This window comes from Mesoplodon mirus, assembly GCF_964341445.2.
Source record: "Mesoplodon mirus genome assembly, chromosome: 11".
Lineage (NCBI taxonomy): Eukaryota > Metazoa > Chordata > Mammalia > Artiodactyla > Ziphiidae > Mesoplodon > Mesoplodon mirus.
Window position 1 is genome coordinate 88,580,138 of NC_138987.1, and position 18,175 is coordinate 88,598,312.

Below are 18,175 nucleotides of genomic sequence, written 5' to 3' on the forward strand. Positions count from 1 at the left end.
GAGATGCAGTTTAATGTATTTGGGCTCTTACTTGAAAAAGTCTTAGCAATTTTATTCTGTAACCTTTGCAATTTGTTGCAAAATTGGTTTTTGGTATAAATTTGTTATAGTTATCAGTTATTATTCCAACATGAAAAAAGAATTGAGTAACAGAAATTCTAAACCAAAGTAATATTATAGTAAATTTTGCCTCTTGACAGAAAGAGTAATTTTGATGCCTTGGAGAGAAGTGCCTGCAGTATTAGCATGTTACACTTTAACTTTATGTATCCAAATATTTTAAACACATAAAACAAAAATACTAGAAATAGTATTTAATGAGCTAATTCAATTTTATGGTGGTCCTAAGCAAAGGCAGGGTAGATGAGAAACTAAAGGTAGTAGATGAGAATACAGTAGTAGATGAGAATAAAGAAGTTCCCTGTGAACAATCCATAATAAATTCTTTGATATATTTCAATTATGAAAAATTTTTTTCATTTCTGATACATGAATGAGGCCCTACACAAACTGCATATCTTCATATATTATGAAGGCAAACATTTACTGATTCTTGAGCCACTTATAGAAAAAATCAGGATTTCCCCCAATTGTCTCTTGTTCTAATTTTTCACAAAAGAGAAAATCCCCCAAAGTATGTGTTAATGTATTTGCCCAAGAATTCTTTTTTTTTAAACACCTTTATTGGAGTATAATTGTTTTACAATGGTGTGTTAGTTTCTCCTTTTTAACAAAGTGAATCAGCTATACATATACATATATCCCCATATATACTCCCTCTTGCATCTCCCTCCCACCCTCCCTATTCCACCCCTCTAGATGGTCACAAATCACTGAGCTGATCCCCCTGTGCTATGTGGCTGCTTCCCACTAGCTATCTATTTTACATTTGGCATGACTCTTTTTGAATTATGGCTTTCTCAGGGTATATGCCCAGTAGTGGGATTGCTGGGTCATATGGTAGTTCTAGTTTTAGTTTTTTAAGGAACCTGCATACTGTTCTCCATAGTGGCTGTATCCATTTACATTCCCACCAACAGTGCAAGAGGGTTCTGTTTTCTCCACACCCTCTCCAGCATTTATTGTTTGTAGATTTTTTGATGATGGCCATTCTGACTGGTGGGAGGTGACATCTCACTGTAGTTTTGATTTGCATTTCTCTAATTATTAGTGATGTTGAGAATCTTTTCATACGTTTGCTGGCAATCTGTATATCTTCTTTGGAGAAAGGTCTATTTAGGTCTTCTACCCATTTTTGCATTGGGTTGTTTTTTGATATTGAGCTGCATGGGCTGCTTGTAAATTTTGAAGATTAATCCTTTGTCAGTTGCTTCATTTGCAAATATTTTCTCCCATTCTGAGGGTTGTCTTTTCATCTTGTTTATTGTTTCCTTTTCTGTGCAAAGGCTTTTAAGTTTCATTAGGTCCCTTTGTTTACTTTTGTTTTTATTTCCATTTCTGTAGGAGGTGGGTCAAAAAGGATCTTGCTGTGATTTATGTCATAGAGTGTTCTTCCTATGTTTTCCTCTAAGAGTTTTATAATGTCTGCCCTTACATTAAGGCCTTTAATCCATTCTGAGTTTATTTTTGTGTTTTGTGTTAGGGAGTGTTCTAATTTCATTCTTTTATATGTAGCTGTCCAGTTTTCCCAGCACCACTTATTGAAGAGGCTGTCTTTTCTCCATTGTATATTCTTGCCTCTTTTATCAAAACTAAGGTGACCGCATGTGTGTGGGTTTATCTCTGGGCTTTCTATCTTGTTCCATTGATCTATATTTCTGTTTTTGTGCCAGTACCATACTGTCTTGATTACTGTAGCTTTTTGTATAGTCTGAAGTCAGGGAGCCTGATTCCTCCAGCTCCGTTTTTCTTTCTCAAGATTGTTTTGGCTATTCGGGGTCTTTTGTGTTTCCATACAAATTGTGAAATTTTTTGCTCTAGTTATGTGAAAAATGTCATTGGTACTTTGATAGGGATTGCACTGAATCTGTAGATTGCTTTGGGTAGTATAGTCATTTTCACAATGTTGCTTCTTCGAATCCAAGAACATGGTATATATCTCCATCTACTTGTATCATCCTTAATTTCTTTCATCAGTGTCTTATAGCTTTCTGCATACAGGTCTTTTGTCTCCATAGGTAGATTTATACCTAGGTATTTTATTCTGTTTGTTGCAATGGTAAATGGGAGTGTTTCCTTAATTTCTCATCATTAGTGTATAGGAATGCGAGAGATTTCTGTGCATTAATTTTGTATCCTGCTACTTCACCAAATTCAGTGATTAGCTCTAGTAGTTTTCTGGTAGCAGCTTTAGGATGTATAGTATCATGTCATCTGCAAACAGTGAGAGTTTTACTTCTATTTTTCCGATTTGGATTCCTTTTACTTCTTTTTCTTCTCTGATTGCTGTGGCTAAAACTTCTAAAACTACGTTGAATAATAGTGGTGAGAGTGGACAACCTTGTCTTGTTCTTGATCTTAGAGGAAATAGTTTGTTTTTCACCACTGAGAATGATGTTGGCTGTGGGTTTGTCATATATGGCCTTTAGTATGTTGAGGTAAGTTCCCTCTATGCCTACTTTCTGGAAGGTTTTTGTCATAAATGGGTATTGAATTGTGTCAAAAGCATTTTATGCATCTACTGAGATGATCATATGGTTTTTCTCCTTCAATTTGTCAATATGGTTTATCACATTGATTGATTTGCATATATTGAAGAATCCTTGCATTCCTGGGATGAACCTCACTTCATCATGGTGTATGATCCTTTTAGTGTTCTGCTGGACTCTGTTTGCTAGTATTTTGTTGAGGATTTTTGCATCTATGTTCATCAGTGATATTGGCCTGTAGTTTTCTTTGTGACAACTTTGTCTTGTTTTGGTATCGGTGTGATGGTGGCCGCATGGAATGAGTTTGGGAGTGTTCCTCCCTCTGCTGTATCTTGCAAGAGTTTGAGAAGGACAGGTGTTAGCTCTTCCCTAATGTTTGATAGAATTCGCCTGTGAAGCCATCTGGTCCTGGGCTTTTGTCTGTTGGAAGATTATTAATCACAGTCTCAATCTCAGTCCTTGTGATTGGTCTGTTTGTATTTTCTATTTCTTCCTGGTTCAGTCTCGGAAGATTGTGCATATTGAAGATTTTGTCCATTTCTTCCAGGCTTTCAATTTTATTGGCATATAGTTGCTTGTAGTAATTTCTCATGATCCTTTTTATTTCTGCAGTGTCAGTTGTTGTGTCTCTTTTGCATTTCTAATTCTGTTGATTTGAGTCTTCTCCCTTTGTTTCTTGATGAGTCTGGCTAATGGTTTATTAATTTTATCTTCTCAAAGAACCAGCTTTTAGTTTTATTGATCTTTGCTACTATTTCCTTCATTTCTTTTTCATTTATTTCTGATCTGATCTTTATGATTTTTCTCCTTCGACTAACTTTGGTGTTTTTTTTTTGTTGTTCTTCTCTCTCTGATTGATTTAGGTGTAAGGTTAGGTTGTTTATCTGAGATATTTCTTGTTTCTTGCGGTAGGATTGTATTGTTATAAACTTCCCTCTTAGAACTGCTTTTGCTGCATCCCATAGGTTTTGGGTCATCGTGTTTTCATTGTCAATTTTTTTCTAGGTATTTTTTGATTTCCTCTTTGATTTATTCCGTGATCTCTTGGTTATTTAGTAGTGTATTGTTTAGCCTCCATGTGTTTGTATTTTTTACTGATTTTTTAATGTAATTGATATCTAGTCTCATAGCACTGTGGTCAGAAAAGATACTTGATATGATTTCAATTTTCTTAAATTTACCAAGGCTTGATTTGTGACCCATGACATGAACTATCGTGGAGAATGTTCCACGAGCACTTGAGAAGAAAGTGTATTCTGTTGCTTTTGCATGGAATGTCCTATAAATATCAATTAAGTCCACCTTGTTTAATGTATCATTTAAAACTTGTGTTTCCTTATTTATGCTCATTTTGGATGATCTGTCCATTGGTAAAAGTGGCGTGTTAAAGTCCCCTACTATAATTGTGTTACTGTTGATTTTCCCTTTTATGGCTGTTAGCATTTGCCTTATGTATTGAGGTGCTCCTATGCTGGGTGCAGAAATATTTATAATTGTTATATCTTCTTCTTGGATTGATCCCTTGATCATTATGCAGTGTCCTTCTTTGTCTCTTGTAATAGTCTTTATTTTAAAGTCTATTTTGTCTGATCTGAGTATTGCTACTCCAGCTTTCTTTTGATTTCCATTTGTACGAAATATCTTTTTCCATCCCCTCACTTTCAGTCTGTGTGTCTCCCTAGGTCTGAAGTGGGTCTCTTGTAGATAGCATATACACAGGTCTTGCTTTTGTATCCATTCAGCCAGTCTACGTCTTTTAGTTGGAGCATTTAATCCATTTACATTTAAGGCAGTTATCAAAATGTACATTCCTATTTCCATTTTCTTAATTGTTTTGGGTTTGTTATTGTAGGTCTTTTCCTTCTCTTGTGTTTCCTGCCTAGAGAAGTTCTATTAGCATTTGTTGTAAAGCTGGTTTGGTGGTGCTGAATTCTCTTAGCTTTTTCTTGTCTGTAAAGGTTTTAATTTTTCCATCAAATCTGAATGAGATCCTTGCTGGGTAGAGTTATCTTGGTTGTAGGTTTTTCCCTTTCATCACTTTAAATATGTCCTGCCACTCCCTTCTGGCTTGCAGAGTTTCTGCTGAAAGATCAGCTGTTTACTTTATGGGGATTCCCTTGTGTGTTATTTGTTGTTTTTCCCTTGCTGCTTTTAATATTTATTCCTTGTATTTAATTTTTGATAGTTTGATTAATATGTGTCTTGGTGTGTTTCTCCTTGGATTTATCCTGTATGGGACTCTCTGTGCTTCATGGACTTGATTAACTATTTCCTTTCCCATATTAGGGAAGTTTTCAACTATAATCTCTTCAAGTATTTTCTCAGTCCCTTTCTTTTTCTCTTCTTCTTCTGGGACCCCTATAATTGGAATGTTGGTGCATTTAATTTTGTCCCAGATTTCTGAGACTGTCCTCAATTCTTTTCATTTTTTTTTTCTTTATTCTGCTCTGTGGTAGTTATTTCCACCATTTTATCTTCCAGGTCACTTATCCGTTCTTCTGCCTCAGTTATTCTGCTATTGATCCCTTCTAGAGAATTTTAAATTTCATTTATTGTGTTGTTCATCGTTGGTTTGCTCTTTAGTTCTTCTAGGTCCTTGTTAAACGTTTCTTGTATTTTCTCCATTCTATTTCCAAGATTTTGGATCATCTTTACTATGATTACTGTGAATTCTTTTTCAGGTAGACCATCTATTTCCTCTTCATTTGTTTGGTCTGCTGGGTTTTTACCTTGTTCTTTCATCTGCTGTGTGTTTCTGTGTCTTCTTATTTTGCTTAAGTTACTGTGTTTGGGGTCTCCTTTTCACAGCCTGCAGGTTCGTAGTTCCCATTTTTTTGGTGTGTGTCCCCAGTGGCTAAGGTTAGTTCAGCAGTTTGTGTAGGCTTCCTGGTGGATTGGAGTGGTGCTTGTGTTCTGGTGGATAAGGCTGGATCTTGTCTTTCTGGTGGACAGGATCTCATCCAGTGGTGTGTTTCGGGGTGTCTGTGACCTTATTATGATTTTAGGCAGCCTCTCTGCTAGTGGGTGGGGTTGTGCTCCTGTCTTGCTAGTTGTTTGGCATAGGGTGTACAGCACTGTAGCTTGCTGGTCGTTGAGTGGAGCTGGGTCTTGGCGTTGAGATGAAAGCTCTCTCTGGGAGAGCTTTTGCCATTTGATATTAAGTGGAGCCCAGAGGTCTCTGTTGGACCAGTGTTCTGAACTTGGCTCTCACACCTCAGAGGCACAGGCCTGATACCCAACCGGAGCACCTAGACCCTGTCAGTCACACGGCTTGTTGTCCAAGCCACTAGAGTAGAAATGAGGCGGTAAGTAAAAAAGCGAAAAGGCTTCTGCTAGCCCCACAGAGACTGCGACTGCTGTAGCGGGGCTGTGCCGTCACAGCTTGCAGTCCGCGGAGCAGTTGGAGTCATGAAGGCTTCCTGTGAGGCTGTTTGGGCTGCCTGGGTTGCCTGGGCTGCCTGCGTCATGGCTGCCAGTGCCACTCTGCGCACTCTGTTCAGCTGGCTTTCTGTTTTGCCGTGCGGGCTGCTGCGTGCAGCTTGGGCTCACGGCTCCTCCTGCCCTGACAGTTCGCCGACTGCTGCTCTAGAATTCTTTTGAGTACTATGCATTATGGAGGAGGAGAAAGGTAAACATTAACAATTAAAATAGGGTACAATATGTATATAGCACCCCAAAGCTGTGTTTCAAGTTATTAATGGCAAACATAGGACTCTTCTCCTTCTGTGGTCATGACCCACTAAGTCTAGCCTTGGCCTCAGTCTTTGTTTTTAATGGAATGCTCCAGGAGCATTCTTTTAATGTGTGCACTGCATGTGCCATGACACCTATTTGTCAAGTGTTGAAGATAGACTCCTGGTTTCAAGCAAAAAAATTATGAGGCTCTTTCTTCTGGGGTACAGGCAAATACTCAGACCCCAGTCATCCAAACTCCTAATTCATACCTCCTTAAACATTTGAATATTAGCTTCTTGTGTTCCATTTATCTATCTTACTTTACTTCCTCCCTCATCCTTTTCCACTTACACTTGCCCACCACAGTTTCTACTATGACTTCATGTTTTGGAATTCCTTGAAGGAGCTGCTGTGAATGTCCCTAGTGTCCATGATCCACAACCATGCCAATAAGGTGTCCATGGGCTTGCTCAGACCCCCCATGATTCTGTCAGTTTGTTCAAAGAAATGCAGCCTGACTGTAGATGTAGTTTGGATATTATAAGGCACACAAATATTGGACCATAAGTTCTATGCAGTTCAAGGGAGGGAAGGATGCCTACTAACTAGATGGCAATTTCTGTGAGTCTCAAGGAGGAGTTGTAGAAGAGGGACCCATATAGTAGTTCAGCAGTGAAGAGAAAAGAACCTATGCTACATTAGGGCACAAAATGTACTGTGGTCTAAGGACCAGATACCAATAATAAGACTGTTGCCTCCCCATGACATTGCTGATAATTAAGGGTAAGCAGGTAACGAAATGTTAGGTAAAGGAAAATACTTTGCATGAATGAGTAGGTAAGAACTATGGTTTAAAGAGAAGGACTGCTCACACAAGAAGAAAAACTGAACATAGTGGTATCTATCAGAATTCCAACAAGCGGACCAAAGTGCTAAGTTTAGAAATATCTGTAGGTTTGATTATTGTAGTGGTCAGAGGTATGGACACATATCAGTAATTTACAAATACTGTATTCCTGGTGCTATGCTAGATTCTGGGGATAAAACACGTCAATGTCCTCAAAAATCAAGAAGTCAATGGGAAAGAAGTTCTTGAGAAAGAAATATAATGTAAATGTGTTGATAAAAGTCTTATTGGCTATTATGTGAATATAGAGGAAGGGCACTTAACCCTGCTTGGAGTGGAAAGAGATGAGTGGGTAAGGGAGAGATCCCTAGAGAAGGGTCCATGGATCCTAAAAGGTGAATAACAATTACAGACACTAAGCCTGAGAGATGGGCAGTAGATGGTGAAGGGAAGATGGTAGATACATTGCAGGCAGGGAATAGTATTCATAAATGCACATAAGATAAAAGCAGGACAGTGCATGTCAGAAACTATAACTCTTTCAGTGTTGCTGGAGCAACATTGTTAGTCAAGGAGTGGCAAGGGAAACAGTGGAGGGGGCTACGTTGTATTGCTCGTCCTTAATTCTCTAGGTAGTGCTGAGTTACTGAAGAGTATAAATGGGAGAGTGGCAGGTTCAGATTTACATTTTAGAAGGATCACACTTATGGGTTTTGGATTAGAGAATAACAAAACTAAAGCCAAGAAAAAACATCTAAACTGTTGTAATCTAGGAGGGAACTGTTGAACTAGGGCAGATGAGGTGGGGAATTGTGAGGACAGACATGAGGAACACATGGAGATAAGTTGGCAGAATATAGTGTGGACTGAATATGAGTAGCGAGAAAGAAGGAGGAGACAAGTGAAACAGCTTGGTGTATCTGGGGGCGTGAACAGACATAAATAATACAGGGAGTGAAACCATTTTGAGAGGATGGTGAGCTCAGTTTGGGATGTGTTGTCTTTGAAGCTGTCTACAGAATATCCATGTGAGAAGCTAGGCATGCACGTGCTTATATTTGTCTGAAGCTTGTGGTGTAAAGGAGTGTGAACTAAAGATACAGACTTAGAAGTGAACCTGCAAGATACTGTATATTAAACCTTAGGAATGAATGAGACCCAGCAATTCCACTGCTGGGTATACACCCAAGATAAATGAAAACATATGTTCACACACAAATTTGTATATGAATGTTCATAGCAGCACTATTCTTAATAGCCAAAAGGTGGAAATAATCTAAATGCATATCAACTAATAAGTGGATAAAGTGTGGTATAGCTATATAATGTAATATTATTCAACAATAAAAAAGAGATAAATACTGATATATGCTACAAAGTGGATAAATTTTGAAACATTATGCTAAGTAAAAGAATCTAGCCACAAAAGAACACACATTATATGATTCCATTTATAGGAAATGGGCAGAATAGGTGAATCTACAGAGACAGAAAGTGCATTAGTAGTTGTTTAGAGTTGGGACTAGGAAGTGATAGCTAAAAGTTATGAGATTTCTTTTTAAAAATGAAAATGCTCTAAAGTTGACATTGGTGAGATTAGTTGCACATATCTGTGAAAATACTAGAAAACACTGAATTGCACACTTTAAATGGGAGGATTGTATGGTATGTGAAGTATATGTCAATAAAGCTTTAAAGAAATTTTCTCAGGGAGAATATATCTACTGAGAATAGCAATGGGCAGCAGATGGAATCCTTGAGAACTGGCAACAGTAGGGACTAGCAGAAGAAGAGGAGTCCGGAAAGAAGACAGAGAAAGAATAACCAGAGAGAGTGTGAAGAGAAACCTAGGACAGCAACAGAGGGGAAGAGTGTTCTGTAATGGGGAAGAGACAGTGACAAAAATTGCAGAGAGAGGGCTAGTATGAAGAGGAATGAGAACAAGCACTGGATTTGGCAACTAGAAATTAGCAGGTTGCCTGACAATAGTTCAGTGTGGTGAGGACAAATAAACCAAAATATAGTGAATTTAGACATGAATGAGAAGATGAATAAGTAGAGAAACATAAAACAAAACAAGAGCAACATTAACTAAAACAGCTCTGCTCTTAGGGCTTAAATTATGAGTCACTCTACTAGATTGTATACAGAGAGAGGGAGGAAGTTGAGGGAGATACAGGTTGATGGAATCATATAACAATTTGTCTCCATGTCTGAACTCAGATCTACTTCACTCTATCCACTGCTTCCAGTCAGCAGCACAGCATGAAAAAAACAAGATTGACTTGAAGGAATCAAGTTCTGTAACATATATCCCTTATCATACTGTGGTGGCAACAGTGTGGCAGTAATTGTCCATCTAATATAGACAGTCAGCAAAGTACAGATCTGAAAGAAGTTGGACAGGCATAGTACTGTACAATTCTTTCACTGCACGCAGGTGAAAATAGAAGGTTAAATAACTTGTTCACAGTCATTAAGTTTACTGTTAAAGAGCTAAGACTAGACTCCAGATTTCCTAACTCTCAGCCTGACTTCTTTCCCTTGAGACCCACCCTGACTCCTTAACAACACTGGTTGCAGAACTTGCTTCGAATTTCCTTACCATCTCATAATCTTTAGGTTGAAAATTCTGCTCTAAATTTAGCTGTGTGTAATTAGAGTGGTGCTGGTTATTAAGGCTTTTAACTTTAATACCTTAGTAACTCCTGTTTTATTTTGTATATTTCATCATCAATTAAAAACATCTCAGGTGTTTCCCTCTATGTCTATACCATTTGAAATTATTTTGTAAAAGCAGATAATTTAACGTTTTTGCATACTGTTGAATTATTTCCATGCCCTCTCTCCATTTTTGTAAGATAAATTCTGTCATGGCTCCAGGTCTCTGCTTTGAAATCTATGCTGCTGTCAAATGCTTCAGATTCCACTTCCACGATCTGTGTTCCTAAAGCAGCTGTTCCCTTCATCTGAGAAGAATCAAGGCGAGTCTCATCTGATAGTCTCCCTTACATCCTCCACCTCACCGCTGCTGCTAAAGACCCAGATACTCATAAATTTATATCCACAAAGCTCTGGCAAGGGTCAGACTTGGAAGATTTTGGTTAAGTTCAGGTGGTTTGGATCTGGCAAGAAATAGTCTGATAAGAAATGCACTCATCCTCTCCAAGAAAGTAGCTGTCCTGTTACGAGGAAACATCTGCTAATCAGTAAGCCATCAATGCTGAGTGTTAGGATGTTGTGCCGAGATCCACCCTGAACAACCACTCTTTTTTATCAACATGTCCATGGATTCGAAGTGGATCTTTGGCTACTGTCTGCGGGGGACATCCTCCATCCTTTAGAGTGAAAGCCACATTTTTATTAGTGTTATTTTTCTTTACCGTTTTTAACATCTTGCTGTCCATTTTGCTAAACTTTGTCCCTCACACCACTCAACCCAAACCTGGCAATTTTACGAACCTCCGGACTGCACTAGTTCCCTCTAGTGTAGTGATCCTCACTGAAGGCAAATTTACCCCTAGAGATCATCTGACAATATTTGGAGGCATTTTTGATTGTCAGAACTGGGGAAGTGCTACTGGCACCTAGTGGGTAAAAGTCAAAGACGCTGCCAAGTATCCTACAATGCACAGGACAGTCCCCACAACAAAGACTTATCCTGTCCAAAATGTCAATAGTACCGAGGTGGAAAAATCCTGTTCTACAGAATGCTGCCCAGTTTTCCCTGTGGAGATGGAAAGTCCATATTCCCTGCATTGCCATGTATGGGAGTGTCCATGCTTCAGGTATCTGACGAATCTGATCACTTATAATCATGAAAAAATGAGGAAAGTGAGGGGTTTCCCTGGTGGCGCAGTGGTTGGGAGTCTGCCTGCTAATGCAGGGGACACTGGTTCGAACCCTGGTCTGGGAGGATCCCACATGCCGCGGAGCGACTGGGCCCGTGAACCACAACTGCTGAGCCTGCGCGTCTGGAGCCTGTGCTCCGCAACAAGAGAGGCCGCCATAGTGAGAGGCCCGTGCACCGCGATGAAGAGTGGCCCCCACTTGCCACAACTAGAGAAAGCCCTCGCACGGAAACGAAGACGCAAGACAGCAAAAATAAATAAATTAATTAATAAACTCCTAAAAAAAAAAAAAGTCTCAGGACTCTCTTCTCTTTAAAAAAAAAAAATGAGGAAAATGAGAAAAAAATCCTCTGAGTAGAAAGGACCAAAGCCTGGAATCATTAACCAGGAATCATTCATGATTACAAATAGCAGGAAGTAGAGAGCCTTTAAGGAAAAAGAAAGGATTTTTGTTTACAGTTTCTCCCCCACTATCCAGCTAATTGCTAGTCATTTAGGAAACACACAACAAAAGAAATCTTAAGGAAACATGACACAATGAAGAGGCAGGTGTGAATAAGGTACCAAGTTAATAATATATACTAATGACTGTTTTTAGACAATGGAAAGAAAAATGAATACGTATAATGAGTAGATTCATGGCAACACTCCATCCCTCTCCTTCATGATTGTGTTTGATAGAGAATGGTTTGAAATTGCTATTATGTAAGCTGAGAGAAAAGTGCTTTGAGAATACTGAATGCAAAATAAAAGCAATAGAGATTTTACAAATCCCAGAAGGCTGGAGAAAGAGAAGACTATTAAAATGTGTGATCCTGGAAGAAAATTGTTTCTGTAATTGACAACAAGCTACTTATCAACCAATACTTGCTGTGTGTACTTTAATCTCATAGCCTGACACTTACCTGCAGGGTCACTGGGGATGGCTGGCTTATATCCCACACTCCCGGAGCTATCAGTTCTTTGGGAGGCTCACTCTGTAATGTTGTGCTGAATAACATAGACCTGAGAATTGATTTGCTGCAAAAGACAACACATATGGACAGGCAGAAGTCACTTCAAAAGGGAAGAAGCTATTATTATCTATAAATTTCTTTTGGAGTATAAACATAATCAGCTATTTCAGTAGCTTCATTCAGTAGCTAGAAGATAAATACAATATTCCTCAAGCCTAGGTACTGATTAGTGGTTCATTTCTAATATACTGCATACATGGCTATGTCCATAGACACCTACATTTATTTTCCACCGAAGAAAACTGTTTCCACAATGGTTTCTAACAGGTAGCATTTACTCTTAATTTGCAACGATGTTGATTACAAGATGGGACTAAGAATCTCAAATTTATAGTCTTGGAGTTATGACTCCCTTAAATCAATAAAGATGTTAACTCTTAAGCACATTTTTTTGCTCCAGGGTGACTAAATTCCTTGGGCGTCTTTAAAGATACGAGCTCTAAACTTATAGAATCAAAATAGTCGTGGGACTTCATAGAGGAAATGATTCTTTAAGCATAAACAGAGAGATTATTCATATTTTGAATATTTAAAACTATGCTGTAAATTACCATAGTAAATGAGAGTGAATACAGGAAAGACTTTAGACAGGAAGAATTCATGGATACTTTTAACAGCTTCAGTAACATCCAGATCCACAGAGGCTTATAGGAATTAAAAAACAAGCTACACCTGGCTTGTATATATGAATAAGATTATTGGTAAAATGTTCCATGATCACTAAGAACAGTCTTTGATCAACATACCAAATTAAAACTGTAGAACTTAAAGTCAATAAAATTAAGTTTATAAAGAACTTTAAAGCAAAGTAAGCCTCTTTGAAAATAACATAGAATTCTACCTTGCCATTTAATGGACAAATATGCAAAATATGAAGGAAAAAATCCAACAAATAAAGTTTTTAAATCCTGAGGCTTCCTGAGGCTTGGCTTCTTTATTTTTCATATCTAAAGATATTGTTAAAAAGTATCTGCCCAAGGGATATATTTTAAACATTTCAAACATTTATAATTTTAAACATTACTGGGCAGATATCTTTATACAACCCAAGAATATTGTTTTAGCAGAATGAATTTTGTGTCATTTTTGTTCCCTTTGTTCTATTCCCTCCTCATCTGGAGAAAGTTATTTTTGTTTTGTTTTGTTTTTTGGTATAACAATAGCAGGGACCAGTATTAGCAAGCTAAAAGTTAACTCAATAAGGTAAAGATTAGAAAATTATGATTGTGATTTTCTCTTTTACTTTTCAGAGTATATAACCTTGCCCTAAATGGTCTGAAGCATCCATCCTCTTGGGAAAAGTTTTGGCCTAGTTTCAGCCAGAATGCAAAAAGTTCTAACACTAAGTTTGGAGGCTCAGATGTTAATGTCCTCCACAGTATTTACAGAAAATATTCCTATCCACAGTAGAATCAACAGGAGTGAGGAGGGAGGATGTGGTGTATTGGAAGGGGAATGTGGCAAAAGAAAAAGCCACGACTTTCTGGCAATTTGAGATTGTGGGAAGCAGAAGACAGAGGAAGAGAGACAGAGTGAGTATGGTAGACAGAGGTATCCCAATTTCCCCCTCTTCTGCCTATAGGAAGACCCATGGGGAGGAGTGTTAGATAAGTGAGCATAGCCTAATGATGAGAGCAGAGGGGACTCCATGCTGTACCTCAAGCTTCAGATTCTGGAAGAAAGTCACCTATTGAACTGCTCTTGTACCAACTTGTGGAGTGACCTTAAACTTCAGGCCATGTGACATACAGGCAAAAGGAACTCCTGTGTTTAGCTTTATTGGGTCTTCTTTGGTTTCTGTACAGAAGAGATGGAGTCTAGGCACAGCTAAAGATATCTGTGTAAGGGTGTTTTCATAAAGGGGGTCACATGGTGGGGACAAAGGGCCTCTGTAATAAGGGCATCTGATTGAACCATCTGAGTTGAGGTCAGCTGGATGTCCCATATGGGTCTATGGTGCCTGCGAGAGCCCAGGTCACCCAGGGAGTGTCAGTAAGCCCTGGTGAAGCTGGGAGAGCACCAATCACAAGCTACACAAGATATAACAAATAACCACCAGCTTAAAAATGCCTTTGATTTGGATATCATAAGTAACTAGTTCAAATAATGTTTCTTTTCTGATCTTTGTATCCAGATATCCTCTTAGAAAGGGAAGGTGTCGGGAAGCGATCTGAGTGACTGAGCATTTTATCTGAAGGAGGGAGACTGCGTAATTCTAAAAGGACTATTCAAATTATTGAATTGACTAATTTTTTTGTAACTGATGAAAAGTTTTTTCTTCTCATTAGTTACAGGGTAGGAGCTCCTGAGGAAAAGTGTGATATATTAAGTGCATTTTTCTTCAAATTTAAGTTGTGTAATGAGTTACATTTATGGCCTTACTATATTTATACGTCTCAGCCATATTTCATTCTGAAAATCTGAATGACCTAAGCTGATTCCTACAAAAATGAAGGGACTCATTTCTCTCCTTTGATGGAGTCTGGATCAACAGTCACCCTGGCCTTAACCCTGAGGCATACAGGGAAGAGTGAAGTCAGAACTCTTGATTCAAGTATGTGTATGAAAGGATGTATCAAGCAATAGGGCACAGAGAGAATGAACTTCTACCTGTCCAACTGAGGTTGATATAATACATACTTTAAGGCAATTTGGGGGAAAGGATGTTTGGCACCATTCTTTGGGTTCTCTGTGTGTTGGATATTAGCTAATTTATATTCTGATAAGGGACTATATCTAAACATCTTTTTTGATATTGTAAGCATGATGGGGACTAAATTTCCATAGACTTCTGTGAATAGAAAACACGAGGATAAGGAAGATGATTAGTGGAATTAAGATGTTAAAAGGATGCATCTAAGAGTGTTGATGGTCTCAACGGGAAAGAGGATGAAAATGGAAACTTTTAATACCCAAGTTGGTGGGGTTCACCAGTAGTTTTTTTTTTTTTTTGGAGTATAATTGCTTTACAATGTTGTCTTAGTTTCCGCTGTACAATGAAGTGAATCAGCTATATGTACACCTATATCCCCTCCCTCTTGGACCTCCCTCCCACCACCCTGCCCCCCATCCCACCCATCTACGTCATCACAGAGCACCGAGCTGAGCTTCCTGTGCTTACAATGCTGTGAAAAGGTTTATTAAGTCAGTTAAAATTAAGCAAACAAACAAAAACATGGCAAAAGCAAAACATGCCAGAAACAGTTTCATATAGTGGAAAGAGCACCAGATGTTATATCAGGACATCTGTACCCTGTCTTCATTAACTAGCCTTAATTACCATAAGTTCTTTGAGCTTCTTGCACAAAATCAGTGGTTTTCAAGAGTTTTATATTTGTTTTCATATGGCTTTGTGGTTGGGAGAGTAGACTTTAGAAAGGTGTTGAGGAGGTGGCAAATAGATTTGACTCCAGAATTTCAAATGCCACCCTGCCCCCCCCATCTAGCATGTATATAGACTGTTCGTTGATCTTATACATGGAGATTTTGAATAAGATGTCATTAGAAAAGGACCACACTGATAAATATAGCATTTCTATTCTTAAGGATCCTTTTAATTTCAATATTGTACCAATTCCTATGCCTAGAAAAACCAAACCAAAATCTGTGGCACCAGGAGAACAGATGGGTTGGTTTACCCTCTCTGGGTCCCTGTTTCCTCAGACAATAAAAAAGTGGTTTGAATATATTAATTATTGTCATTTTTAGCTATAGGATTCTATACATCCATGGCTTGGCATTCTGGAACCAGCACTTCCAGAAGATCTCATACTGTAAAACTCTTTGGTTCTCTGACTCTCATGGGTCTAACAGGTTTCATGCCCAAGAGCAGAGCCCAGGTAAGGCTGAGACAGGCAGTGAGGTTTTCACAGTGCATTCATGGAGCAGGGCGTGGCACATAAGGGCAGGAAGGGAGGCAGCTTGATGTAGTAACACGTGCGGAGAGAAGTCAGCCCTTCATTCTGGTTCTTGTTCTATTCCTAAGTAGCCCAGTGACCTCTAGCCAGCCCCTTTAACCTTCCTTCATCATAAAGATCTTCACATATAAATGAGATATTTGAATTAGTTGAGCTCTGAGGGTCTTTCTTGTACAGGATGGAAGAATGATAAGGAATTTTCATCCACAACTTGCTTCTATTATTTGATTTTAAGGATATACCTGAAATGATCATTTATAGTGGGATCAGGGTTGGCTACTCAGACAACAGACTAAGGAATAAAATTTTATTAAGATTAAGATTTATTTAGGCCTCTTTTGAAATTCCACAAAAGATTCTGATTTTCCTGGGCTTTAACGCATCTCAGGAGCTCTGAAAATACCGATGCCTGGGCCCCTCCACAGACCAGTTAAATTAGAATCTTTGGGAACACATGGGTTTATTTTTAAATCTCCCCAGGAGATTCTATTGTTCAGTAAAGGTTGAGAATCTCTGCACTGAAGGAGTTTACCACAATTTAGAAATGCTGAGTAACCACCATACTATTTGTTTTGAATTTAAGTAGGGAAGGTAGGTCATAGAAATTATTGAGGTGAGAATAATACTTTCTTACTGCATTGTGGAGGCACTGTGAATATAGATATGATATAAATCTTGTCTGCAAAGGTGAGGATTATAAAACTTTCGTGGGCAAAATTTTACCTTTGTTTTTGAAACATATTTTTTAATAGGGTTGAAGGTGAATTTGTGTGCTTGAAAATGTTGAAGTTTATTTGTATTTGTACACACTCTCGATGCAGTTATAACCAATACATCTGAGTTTAATCTTCATTGGTTCTTCTGAAACCCACTTCTCGAAACCACAAAGAGATAGGAAACCTTTAATTCTGCATATTTTCAGGTTGTGTGTATCTTGGAAAAAATAGAGACATAAATGCTCATTACAGCTCCACATGGCTGGGTATGAGAAATTCAAGTTGTAATAAATGATAGATACAATACCAAGTGTTTATGGGCAGGGGTCACTCCGTGAAAGAAAACGAAATTAAGTGACTTATTTATCCATCAAATAAATTGGGTTAGAATCTCTGTAACTCAAAGCAATGAGCACAGTCGGAGTTATTACATCTCCCCAAATGGCCCACATGATGGATTTCTGATGTCTTAGAAAGATCTGGATTTCTTTAAGTATTTTAGCCCAGGAGAGAGGCAGATTTTCTGATTTTCATAAGAAATAGTCTTTTGGAAATACATTTATAAATCCTTATTGAAGCTCTCTTTGAAGTAAGTTGTGTTTCTGTGATGTCTCATCATCCACAGTTTTGCCACTTTCTCTTAGGAAAACCATTTAGTATCAGTCCCAGATGGCATTTCTTAAAGATGTCCATTGTCCATGATCACTTGCATATAAAATGTTTACCAGAGGTTAAGTGACAGATGACAAAACAACATGGAGGCAGTGTTTTACTATCATAACCATGTAGAAAAAAGCTTTGAAGAGTAGCTTGAAGGACAAAAATATTCCAAACTTTTTATATGTTTAACATTTTTTGATTACCTGTTATGTGAAAAGTAGTATGTTAGATGATGAGCAGGCATAAAATGGATTAAATTCTTTTTCAGTGAATAACTGGAAATATATTCTACAAACATGGCTAGATCTTACAAATACTGCAGTTGAAACTTTAAAGAAACTCACTCATGAGATGGAAGGGCACCTGCATAGCTGCTCCTAGTGAGAAAGTAATGAAAGTTCTTAGCCCACAAATCAGATTTTTGAAATATCTGCTAACAGCAGTTGGTATTCCTTTTAGGGCTGAACTGTTTCTTATAGACTTTTGAAATTTTATTTCATTCTAAATCTCCTACAGAGATTGATATTTTTCCAATTCAATTTAATAAACAAACCTGTACTGATTGCCTATTTATAAGAGGTACCATGTTAGATGATAGAAATTACAAAGAAAATACATTCCCTGTCCTCATACATGTGGAAATTGGCTATAACATGAAAACTAATAAAAGAGCAACACACATACACACACACACCATGTCATAATTAACCTAATAAAAAATGATTTTAAAAATGTATCACAGTTACTTTGATGATAATTTATTTATATTGACTAAATGTGGGAACTAAAAGCTGATGAATTTTCCTAACATTTTTATATTACCAAATCTTTCTACAAGAGCAGGGGCAGAAACATCCTTCATAATAATATTAAAATAACAATAT

At 37.9% G+C, this 18,175-nt stretch overlaps 1 protein-coding gene across 6 annotated transcripts in view; it reads right to left on the reverse strand.

The window, feature by feature from the left end:
• PIK3C2G (phosphatidylinositol-4-phosphate 3-kinase catalytic subunit type 2 gamma) overlaps positions 1 to 18,175 on the reverse strand; it is a gene marked incomplete at its 5' end in the record, with an annotated part of 317,069 nt that overhangs the window by 219,694 nt on the left and 79,200 nt on the right. For 5 of the 6 annotated variants that reach the window (XM_082636498.1, XM_082636497.1, XM_082636494.1 and 2 more), the window contains one exon: positions 11,888 to 12,002. In XM_082636498.1, the coding sequence (XP_082492624.1) occupies positions 11,888 to 12,002 (115 nt within the window). Of the gene's footprint in view, positions 1 to 11,887; positions 12,003 to 17,635; positions 17,669 to 18,175 lie in introns of all 6 variants that reach the window. The other variant, XM_082636496.1, reaches the window with a different exon arrangement.